Source organism: Schistocerca piceifrons, chromosome 4 (assembly GCF_021461385.2).
Source record: "Schistocerca piceifrons isolate TAMUIC-IGC-003096 chromosome 4, iqSchPice1.1, whole genome shotgun sequence".
In the NCBI taxonomy this organism is placed as follows: domain Eukaryota; kingdom Metazoa; phylum Arthropoda; class Insecta; order Orthoptera; family Acrididae; genus Schistocerca; species Schistocerca piceifrons.
The window spans coordinates 383,503,897-383,516,264 of NC_060141.1; the positions used below are offsets into that span (position 1 = coordinate 383,503,897).

The 12,368-nt window shown below is 41.1% G+C and overlaps 1 protein-coding gene across 2 annotated transcripts in view; it reads left to right on the forward strand.

Annotated features, from left to right (window-relative positions):
- The first annotated feature begins 325 nt into the window (after positions 1-325).
- Positions 326-12,368, forward strand: part of LOC124794976 (armadillo-like helical domain-containing protein 3) — a 109,780-nt gene continuing 97,737 nt past the window's right edge. Inside the window, exons 1-2 of one of the 2 annotated variants that reach the window (XM_047258709.1) lie at positions 326-557; positions 8,756-8,876. In XM_047258709.1, the coding sequence (XP_047114665.1) occupies positions 8,763-8,876 (114 nt within the window). In that variant the 5' untranslated portion in view covers positions 326-557; positions 8,756-8,762. The remainder of the gene's footprint in view (positions 558-8,755; positions 8,877-12,368) is intronic. The other variant, XM_047258710.1, reaches the window with a different exon arrangement.

The following is a 12,368-nucleotide window of genomic DNA, read 5'->3' on the forward strand; positions in this document are numbered from 1 at the left end:
ATACCGAATGAAACCGTCCTACATAAATATTTTTGCAGAACAGAGATGCAATAATAAAAGCAAAGCAACAAACATTTCACTTAGAAAACAGTATCTTGTTCAATTGATACAGATCGTATTTATTGTTAGACCTTATTCTCTCCTAACATTGTCCCCAGCATTAGGGTGCAAGATCATTCTAAATAGGTTATTCAACCGCACAGGCATACAGGAAAATAAAGATTGTCTGCCTTGAGACCTTTATTGTAGCATGGCATCTCGACAAGCATTCCAATTTTACAAGTAAAGGTGTACCAGAGACTCATGTCTTTACGACCTGTGATGAAGTCTCTGAACTGACATGAGCTTAGATAGTCGGTGTAAACATGCGGTACACCTGCGATAGTGTAGTAAGCCGTTATTGTTAGTATGTGGATTGCTGTAACCCTTTGATGACTATTCCATAATAAGACCAAACACTGACACGTGTAAAAAGTTGTTTTGTAGAGCGTGAAATGTTGCGCGTGTGCTGTGTTTGTTTACATTGTACCTAAATGTCGTGGGAGTGTGTGCAAAGTGTAAGTTACACGAATACGTACGCAGGATTTAATTATTATAAATATCATCCAAGACACCCAATGACCTCCCCAATCGTGGTCGATTTCTGTCAACAGAACCGAAGGACAATGACTACCTAATGCCTCTTTTTAAAAAAGGGCGAAAGTTGTGTGCTCTGTAGTGCTTTCTAAAACTTGTATTTCAGTCTAGAAGTGCAACAGCCTTCGTGAGATATACAAGGAAGTTTTTATTTACCGTCTTTATTAGAAATCAGTTATTCGGGACCGAGAGAACACAGACTAAAGTCGGACATACAGCTGTTTAGCCTTTGAGCAACGCATATACCATAAAGTGAACAGGAAATTCATGTACTAGTTGGGGTTCTATTTAAGTTTAACTGAATTTTACTTATTGAAAAGACACGATGTAAAGTTCTTAGGAGATGATGCCACACACGCCAGTGACCATAGTGCCCTGTCTTGTAAACCAAAAACTCAGATTGTGTGAAAGTTCTGCAATACATTTGAATCAGTTTCTCAAGCTTTAGAATAAAAACTGATATATCGCCTTTGAAATTTTTGCGCTGTTTTATACCCAAATTTTGCCTTTATTATTCATAATCTTTATTATTGGACAGAAAGCTCGTTTTTGCGTACTACTTGTAGTTTAATTTTATTGATCTCTTTAATTTTTGAGTGTCACGTTTCCATAGTAGCTTATGTCAGGAGAAAAACTAGCAGTGACTGCAGTGTTAGTGATGTTTCCAAATACAGTGAGTAACAGACAGACATCATATTCAGATGGTTTATGATGAAAGACCCCCATCATACAGATTTAGGTTTTCTGTAGTTTTTCCGTATTGATGAAGGTACAGCGATGGCATGGCTTCTTTGAAAAGGACAGCCGATTTTCTACCCCTTCCCTGTCATATACGAGATTCTGCATCTGTTGATGTTGTTCATAACAAGATCTTGCTCTTCCTTTGAGTAACAATATATATGTAAATGTATAATTTTCTTTGTGTGGCGGTTAGAAATGTTGGGGGGAGGGGGGTGGGTCATAGGAAGTTGGTAACAGGATCATGGTTAAGTCAAGGCAAAGGGGTTTGTAGAAACCAAGCAAATATTACAGAGCAACATCGCACCATCAAAGTACTGGATCTGCAAGCAAGAATTAGAGTAGAGTTTGCAAAAGAAGATTACTTACAGTTGAGGTTGGCTTGCGACAGCCGCTTCGCCCATGTACTTCCAGCAGTTACATAACGCAATTTTGTATACGCATATATGGCGATACTCTATAGACGACTGTTGTTTTCACTTGCAGCCATTTGCACTCCGCAGCTGAAAGCTGGCAACAGCGCTTCCAGCTGTCAGCATCTTCTGCTATAAACTGATGTAAGGCTCAGTGTTGTTGTGTTGCAATGTTTACTCAGTGACAGGGCACAAAAATACCAAAAATAATATTTAAAATAAGGAGACCAGTTAGGCCGTATCATGATGTGGATATTGCAGTTGTGGGAGTGATTTTTAAGTTGTAGAGTGGCTTTGGGTGGAAGAAGGTAGGGATTTTTAGGGAGACATTCAGACAGTGACCTGAAGTAATTTAGCAAACCTATGTAAATCTGAGATTGTACTTGCCAGATGTGTACAAGTTAAGTTTTTATATCACTGCACTATCTCACTCGGTTTCATACATATAAATCTTTATGTATGGCGTTACGGGAGTGTCCAATTCCACCTGTGTGCTTTGGTCCATGAGATCATCTAGATGGCAGGCACCCCTGCTTCCAGTGTATATAATATGGCGACTGTGAAGTCACCACGTACAAAAATAAAAATGACACGAGAATATTTCACTCCAGCAATGAAATGAAAATAATGGGACAGCTGCAGGAAATAGTGGGTTTAAGGTGAGGCAGGCTACATATACGACAATATGATAACCAGCACCATCCTAAAACAGATATTATCCACAAAATCAAACAAAAAAAGTCTCAACATGCGATATTATGCTACAAACATGAAAACTTGAGGAATCATACATTTCACTTTTCCCATATAGCTCAAATGAAGCCATTGATACCTAGAAGCCAAATACATGTCACAAATCTTTGTATCACATATTTCACATGTTCTACATACCTCTAACAAAGCCAATGATGCCAAAACCCCACACTCAAATCGAAAACCCAAAACCTTCAGATTCTTTTGACCGATTAAAATACAAACTAATAAGAAACTATACACCAAATCCATTAAAAACCAAATAAAACAAAAATTGTCCACTAACCAAAGCCACTGACGAATACAACTAGGTTGGCCATCCTTCCCCCACACATGCGCTATACCCCACACATCCAGTACACACTTCCCTGCAGAAAGGAAACCGATCCAACACACATCAAGCACTCAATTCTGTCTCGTGCGTATAAAAATGTAAAGGATCGTTAACCTAGAGCTCTTGAACCAGATCCCCCATAGGATAGACCACCAAACATTGTCACAGTGACGCTTTTATATATACAAGTCTGAGTAGCCAGGGCACGCTACAACTTTCTGGTCATGGTCATATCATCATCCATCGCAACCTAGAGTGAATAAGACTGATTTTTCTGTTATATCCATTGCTAACAAGAATGAAAAAAAACCTCTATTACATTTCGGTCAAAAAACAAAGTATTCATGCCTGACACAAACATGAGCACATAAATCCCCAAAATAATAAATCATAGTAAGTCATTGCCGACACAGCGCTCTCTTCCAACTACTAATTCAATGGATAAATACACAAAGCCAAATGACCAATTATCACACATATCACAAACAGTTACAAACATGAACATCCACCACAAGAGTGGCCACCAAATACACCAACACACCATCTGCAAACGTGGCCTGACTCAAAAACACCACACACAGCACAATGCATTACACTTATATCATGGGTCAAGGTGGTGGTGGTGGTTAGTGTTTAACGTCCCGTCGACAACAAGGTCTTTAGAGACGGAGCGCAAGCTCGGGTTAGGGAAGGATTGGGAAGGAAATCAGCCGTGCCCTTTCAAAGGAACCATCCCGGCATTTGCCTGAAACGATTTAGGGAAATCACGGAAAACCTAAATCAGGATGGCTGGAGACAGGATTGAACCGCCGTCTTCCCGAATGCGAGTCCAGTGTGCTAACCACTGCGCCACCTCGCTCGGTCATGGGTCAAAGCAGGTGGGTAGAATTGGATGATTTAATTTAGAAGTGAAAGTAACAGCTCAGCAAATAGCATAGGCACTGAGTCATTGACAGGCGGATAAACAAGGCTGAAAAGTTTGCTAGCTTTCAGATGAATTCTTTTTCGTATTAGGGTACTCAATGCCTCTCTGTTCGATTAGTTGTTATTTTGCTCCTAAATTATTTACATATATACAAACAGATGTAGCTGCATGATTGTCAGTTTGACTACTAGTTGGTTCCCGTTTCTTTCTGTCTTTGTCAGAGGGCATAACTAACATTTAATGATGTCAGTTACCTGCATCTTATTTTCTCTGGAGCAGTGTCAAAATTACAACAATGGCTGGAGATTACACGTGGAGGCAAATACATGAGTACTTGCACGTTCCCATTACCTCTTATCAGTTTGATTAACACTACTTTTTGCCATAACTTATATTTTTCAGTTTTGAGTCATGGTGTCTTAGAATATACTCAGAAAAAAGGAAGTATTGTGTATAACAAATACTTCCATATTATACTTGTGCAACGAATGGGCATAATAGCTCTCTTGTTAACTTCACCTTTCATAAATTTCATGGATTGACATTCATGTTCGCTGCAGATTATGCTCATATGGATAATATTGGCAAACCCCAGGCAAAGTAGCCTCACTTCCTGTGTTTCTGAGAAGAGTCCTGGCCTTATTAAGAAAGGCAGTGATGACAGTGTTGTTGTGCTGCACTTTTTTTATCTACTATTTTTGTGTGATCAGGTGTCCTGTTTAGTCAGCATGCTTCACACACTTGTGGCTCCAGTCAGAAGACATTTAAAACACAATCCCTGCAACACAAATAACCTAAAATACAGTAGGCAGAGTTTTCACAAAAGCTTGTTGATACTGTGGAGCAACAGATTTACTGAACTGCTATTATTTGCCACATAACAAGTTTGTATGTGTGCACCAAATCACAATCTTGCGCTAATGTGAGCACAAGATCAGGAGTTTGGCTGTTGTCAGTGTTTATTGGTTTAATTCAAGCAGCAATTTCCTTATGTAAAAAATAATTTTATATATGGAGGATGTGAGCACAAGATCAGGAGTTTGGCTGTTGTCAGTGTTTATTGGTTTAATTCAAGCAGCAATTTCCTTATGTAAAAAATAATTTTATATATGGAGGATCATCATTCATTCATCCATAGTTGACTGATGGAGGACGGTCTCCCATGTGTTAAAGTCTTCAGCTGTACGTATTCATGTTGCTTCTGCATGCTTTCTAATGTCATTCACCCATCTCCCTGTTGATTGTCATAATGGTCTGTTCTTATCTTTTGGAACTGGCATAGACCTTCCTTAGCCAATTCACAATCCAGTTGCTTGGCTACATGATCTACCCACCAGCATCTCATTTTCATTACAATGAAAGTTACATCTTCCACTTCATGGAGCTCAGATATCCATTTTTTTATTTTCCTTTCTCTTCTTAATAATTTCCAGTATGCAACTTATCTCTTATTTGCTAAATATCCCTCACTTTTTAAGTGACTTTCGGTTTAACAATCCGTACCGCATTGCTGTCAGCCAAAACTAGTAATACACACTGATTATAAATTTTCTTCATCAGATCCATTGAAAACTTAGTTCTGATGACACTATTTAGTTTACCAAAAGCAGTCTAGACCATTTTTACTATTTTGTGCAATTCTTTTGCTTTCTGTCCTGTTTTTGTCTTCAACTTACATTTTATCAGAATGTACTGTTAAGGCCTACTTTCCAGTCTTTTTTCAATTTTTCATTGTTGAAATTTATCTGTACTATGAACCAACAGTAGGCCTATACAGTAAGCTAAAAAATAAAATTTTATCTGCTGGCAGATGTTACACTGCAAAGATATAAAGAGTAAAAACCGACAATAATCGCAGACGAATTGACAGTGTGTTCTGTCAGTATAATATAGCACAACAGAATGGTAGAGATCATACAAAATAATGTGCCCACTGCGCAGACACGCATTCATATTGTGAGTGCTGGGTGATTTCATCCTGTTGTTCCAGAGGGGTCACCCTGCCTCAGTTGACTGTCACCTGCACTCTTGCAGTGTTCTAATTGCTATCTCTTTACTATATAGAGTGCATCACAGTTTCCTTGCCTTATAGGTGCAGGCAAAGTTCTTCATAATCATACATGTGTAATTAAATCCAATGCCACTAAAGTTTGTCAGAAGAGGTAAACTAGGAAGCAGAAATCTTATTAAAAACTGCTTGAGAGGGTGTGCAAGAACTACTAGCTATTTTAATCACACAATAAAGAGAATAAAGAAGGAGGGGAAAGTGCAGCTGCAATTACTTACCAATGTTTCACTATTTAGGACAGATATGAACAAGGAAATATTTTATTTTTAACTAGCATAGTACTGGTGGACAGGTTGTCAGAGGACACACACAATTTGCACATGACCTCTATTCATTGTTTTACATAGTCAGTATTGTAGTAAACAATGTTGTGTGCTACGCTACATTTTACCCCCTTTTTGCTTTATCTGATTTCCTTCTAGCACTGAGCTTGTTTCTTAGCCTATGTTTTTTTAATTAATTTATTTATTATTTTTGTTATTTACTCTAATGAGAAGCTATTTGTCAGAGGTCTATATTTGTCACATTATTGGTTGTACTGACATAAGCACTTACGCTTCAGCTGTTATAAACTGCAGCCACTCCCCCCCCCCCCCCCTCCCCACTACAATGCCGTGGTCAGTCACACCAGAGCCCCCACTACTACTGCTGTCAACTCCCAATTCCCTAATTGTGCCTTATGCACAGGTACGGGCTAAGTTATTGTGGGCTCTCTTTGCCTATGACATTCCAGATCATATGGCACATAGTTAACTGTAAAACTGCTTCAGCCTCATAACCCATAGCCTCCTAATTGCAGTGGTACACTTACTGAGACTGTCTTGAAACAGATGCTGAAAGAGGAGATGTTAAATGTGTGTGCATCTTTATTGCTTCGTTACAATTTTGTTCTCACTTCAAATGCATTGTTTTAGAGCTATTGTTGCCTGTGATTTCCTCTTTGCGTAAAGTTTTGTGAATTTTGTTGATCACTTTTGTTTCACTGCTAGATGACATACAGATTAATTTGCTCAATGAAATGATGATGTGCTGGATACTGTTTAACACTTCTGTTACTTCAAGTCAAGCCTCAACAGCAGTAGTTTGTTCATGTGTCATGAGTCAGCACATACCAACTTGTCATCCTGTTGTGACATGTTTGTTTGAAGGTTTATTGAATTACATCCAAGGAAGCTGCCAAGCAGATCAAGAAATCACTTCACAGACTGACTTACCTTTCACAACATGTACCATAAAAGCTCTCAGCTGCTAACCATTAGTAGTCATCACATGATATGCCAAGTATACCAGTATCTAGACTGCACTGAAGTTAATGTCCTCAAAGTGCTTTTTAGGTGACTGGAGAAGTAAGCAGATAGTTTGAAAGAGTTTAGAGTAGATAGGGTGGAAAGAGATCCAACACATTCCAGTGATTTTAAGCATTTTCCTAGACAGTGAACTTGCCAAAACAGCTGTGGCACACACTACTGCTGGAGGAGTTACATACCCCTCTCAACATAGCATGAGAATGAAGATCTCTTGTTTGCCAGAAGACTGACTTAGAGTGTAGGGAAATGAATGGGAGATTAAGCAGCACTCATATGAGAGAAAATCTACAGGTATATCACTTCCTTCTCTCATGCTAAGTCAAGAAGAGTAGGCCTTCATAACAGAAAGAATAACTATTGGCATGTATCCTCACTTACATGTTATTTGTAGTAGATCGTATAAATAAAAACATGAATAGTTGCAGAAAACCTCAGTGTAATACTGTCAGCAAGTACTTGGCTTCATAATGAATCTTTCGCTCTGCTGCAAGTGTGTACAATTTAAAAACTTTTTGGCAGACTAAAACTGGACTGAATCTAACTCAACAAGACCATTACCGGCAAAGGACAATATTCTAAGGTTGAGTCTCAGTGCAACACAGTTTTGATCTGCCAGGAAGTGTTAAGGGTTTGTTTGTTTTATCATTTGGGTTGTGTGAATATTTCTCAACTCAGTTTTATTCATGCATTAATGGTACCAACTCTCTAGGTAAAAACCCTTGAGCAGATCCCTCAATCTCTCTCATTTCTCATTTTGCCTTATTTCCAAGGTTCAGGTCTTTCGTCTCTCTGTTTTTGTTATTTCATTCCCTAAAGTTTCCCCTTTCTCCGTATATCTAGTTGTTTTTAATAGTGTAAACTTATGTGTCCTTTGTGTTAGTGTCTTCTGTAAATTAGTATGTGTTATGGGATTGCTCTTATATTACAGGTTACTACTATATCTGACTCTTCCCTGTGTGTGATAGTTGTTCTGACATCACAAGCTGTCATTCCTTTCTCCTTGTGTGTTTTTCAGATACTTTCCTTTTAATCTGATGTGCATTTATTTTCAAATACAAAAAATCGTGACAGTTACACCCATTACTTCATATGTTAGGAAATATTATGTCAGAGTCATAGAGTTTGGAAAGTGGAAATATTCAAATGATATTTACACAGATTGTAGCTTCATGATATTTGCATTCGGAATGCAGATGAAACTTAATAATTCCTTGTGGCATAAGATAGAAATGCTTTGTCATAGCTGTTAACACCTCATTTAAATGTAATCTTACTGTAACTACAGGCAAAAGGGTGGCACAAGTATGCTATAAGTATTTAGCAATTTCATTTGTGTAACAGCTACAGTTCGATGAGACATTCTCTAAAGTGTATCATTAATGTGCTCACAAAGTTTGCTAACATTTTGCCAAAGAAAACGTTGTAGCCTACAAAATTCCCTAAAAGTAATTTTTCAATTATAGTGACTCTTCTGTAAATGCACCCATCACATATTTCATAACTGTGAAGTCCAATAACATTTACTTGTGCTAAAGTTGAACCATTTTGACCTAATTTAACTCTTGTTATCCTGTTTTCTAGATACTAAATGCAAGTGAAAATATTTGTGAGTGAAAGTATGGCATCGAGAAAACGCAGTGGATCAGGTTCCAAAAGGCAGTTGAAGGAGAAAGTAGTCCAGATATACGAGTCTTTCTTTAGGGTAAGTTATGTCTAATATTTGAATATTCTCTTTCTTCATGATGATATTACAGACTTTCGGGGATGATGGACAAGGGTAAAAGTATTGATTTGAGGCAAAGGACCTAATACCTCTGGCAGTGGACCTCTTCCAATGCTAGCTCTTTGCTTTTAGTATTTTGTGAGTACGTAATATGGAACAAAACAAAGTCTATTTAACCTAGGGCCTGCAGTGCGTACCTTAAGAACCATGAGTGTTTGTTCATCCTTGCTGCTGTGAAACACATCTCTTCTGCTGAACAAGTGTTCGTAGTTCTTAAGGTATTCATTTTAGAGCTGATGTTTACTAGACAAGTTTTTCTTGTTTTGTTCCCTACTGGCTCCTCCCAAAATATGGAAAGCAAAGTTCTTTCAGTAGAAGAGGTTGTCCACTGTCAGAGGTATCAGAACAGTTTGCATTTAACTTTAGACTTCGCCAGTTCCAGAGTGGGCTCCCTTAAATTAATACATTTACCCTTTTCCATTAAGTTTTCTTGATATCTCCCTCCTCTCCCGCTGTCCTGTCCTTTCTCTCATGTCAAACCTCCCCCCCCCCCCCCTCCCCCTCCCCCTCCCCCTCCCCTGTGGGTTTGGCGGTTAGAATAGGTCCGAGGTATTCCTGCCTATCATTATAGGTTACTAAGAGGAGTCTCCCACTTTTCAGTCTAATGAGTTATGGTCCCGTTTTAGGGTTTGAGTTACACATCTTTCCAAATTATCCAAAGTGCGGGCTATTTGGGGAAGGATGCCTAATGTGGTACGCCATATATCCAGTGTACAATTAGACCTTCCGCACCTCATATTGTCCTGGATCTGCAACTCCACCTGCAATCCAGTTATCTGGACAAGGACGCCATATAGGGTTAAATCATCTACTTCCATAGTCCACTGCCCTCTTTCGCCCCCATGACAATATTGGATTTTTTGGCACCTAACATCCAGCATGATAGCCAATCAGTTGCAATGGGGCCATGATGTACCCATTTGGTGGTAGCCCCCTGACAACACTGGGATCGCACTGCTGATGCCTGAGCTGTAAACTCACCACGTGTGCCAAGGAGTAGATGCCCATCTTCTTGGGGCGTTGGGACTCCCAGCAACAGCCATCATGCCAGGTGGCCTTTGCTGTGGCTGGGTAGCACCCACGGGGAGTGCCGCTGATCGGAGTGGGTGGCATCAGGGTGGATGACCCACAATGAAGCAGACCAAGTCATCTTTTGCTGGGGACTGAATGGCCCCAGCATTCTCTAAAAAAGGAAAAGTCGACTAATGCTGAGAGATATTACCCTAAGTCGTACCCCTCCCTATCCACACCACTGGAGGAATGTAGCTCTACGGACCAGAGGGAGCATTACTCACCAAGGTATTTAGTCTGCAGCAGAATGGGTAGGGACTCCTTTCTGGCTAGAAAACCTCAATTTTTTGTCAAACACCTGGAGGACAAGTTTGGGGTAGTGGCAGTGCTGTCAAAAATGAGAAGTGGGGCAGTCCTAATTCAGACAGCATCCCTGGCCCAGTCACTGGCATTGCTCGCTTTTGACAAGGTGGGTGATATTCCCATTTCCGTCATTCCCCATACAAGCCTCTACATGGTCCAGGGGATTATTTTCCGTTGTGACCTTCTTTTGCAGTCTGACAATGAGTTCTGCGCCAGTTTAGAATGGTGGGGTATTCACTTCATGTGGTGCGTCTATAGGGGTCCCTAAGACAATAGGGTTGCTACCGGTGCCTTCATCTTGGCCTTTGAGGATGATTCATTGCCTGAAAAGGTCAAAGTGATGGTGTATCGATGTGACATAAAAGCATACGTCCCTCTTCCTATGCAGTACTTTAAGTGCTGGAAATTTGGCCACGTCTTCATGCTGCAATTACAGCGCCACATGAGACTGCGGACATACACTACATCCAAATACTTCATGTGTGCACTTCCTCCCATGTGTGTCAGCTTTGGAGAGCACCACTACCCCTGCTCGTCAGGCTGCACAGTACTCCAAAAGGAGGGGTAAATTATGGAGTACAAGACCCCGGACCAGCTGACTTACCAAGGGGCTAAACGTAAATTTGAATGATTGCACCCCATTCACTTGAAACCTACATATGCTGCAGCTGTGTTGACATCGCCCTCACTTGTGACTGCAGTTCCACAATCTCTGCCGGGTATAGTGGTCCCTCTGGGCCATCCAAATACATCCACTCCCTTGGTGGTTGGGTGCACCTGTTCTTGCGTTGCTCCTAAAGCACCTATTTCAGGAACACTACCCCGCCAAACTCCGGGGACATCGGGCCCCTCCCGAAAGCCGGAGAAGCCACAGCCTCCTCTCACACTGAAGGGATTCCTTGGGACTCCCCCGCCCTGTGAACCCAGGGGTTAGAATAGGCTCAAGGTATTCCTGCCTGTCGTAAGAGGAAAAAGGAGTCGCACACCTTTCGGACTTCATGTGATGATCCCCTGTAGGGTTTGACGTCCATTTTTCAAAATTTTCTCGAAGAGCGAGCCAATTTGGGAAGGGCACGATACATGGTGCATTGTGTCCATTGTGCATTGAGATCTTTAGCCCACTTTCTTGTTGTGGATTTGCAGTCCCGCTCATCCTCCATCTCTTGAGCGAGGAGACCTTCTTGTGTGCATTTTCCTCTACCCTCTATGTAGAGTTGTTTTCTGTGCCGAAGATGACGATGGAATTCTTCACACCTCATATCAAGCATGGTAGCCAGTCCATTGTGGTGGGGCCACCATGTACCCTGTTGGTTGTAGCCCCCTGACTACACAGGGACCACTTTACTGATGTCTGTGACGTTAACTCCCCACCTATGTCAAGGAGTAGATGCCTGTCAGCCTGGGGCATTGGGACTCCTGGCCTTTGCTGCGGCTGGGTGGCGCCCGTGGGGAGGGCCCCTGGTCAGAGTGGGTGGCATCAGGGGGATGACGTGTGGTAAAGCATACCATCTTTTGCAATCTGACAACAAGCTGCGTGCCAACTTAGAGTGACGAGGAGTTCATTTCATCCGGCATGCCTTTCGGGGTCTGAGGGATAATCACTTGCTGGTGATCAAACACCAGTAGTCTCTAAGCATTCCAAGTCTCAGTACAATGCAAGGAAGTATGATCCTAAATTGTTCCCCTCTTTGGCCACACCATGGAAGGAACGCCAGGCTAAGGACAGCAGCGAACCTTATTCGCCCCGGTAGCTCGTATGTACGTGAGCTGATGGGGACTCCTTTGTCTCGATGAAGCCTCAGTTTTTTGTAGAGCGTTTAGAGTACAAGTATGGGGAGGTGGAGGGCTTGTCCAAAATGCAGTCAGGGTCAGTCTTGATAAAAAAAAATCCTCTGCCCAGTCACAGGCATTACTCGCTTGTGACAAGCTGGGGGATGTTTCCATTACACTTACACCTCATAAGAGCTTAAATATGGTCCAGGGGATTATATTCCACATGGACCTTCTTTTGCAGTCTGACAATGAGCTGCATGCCAA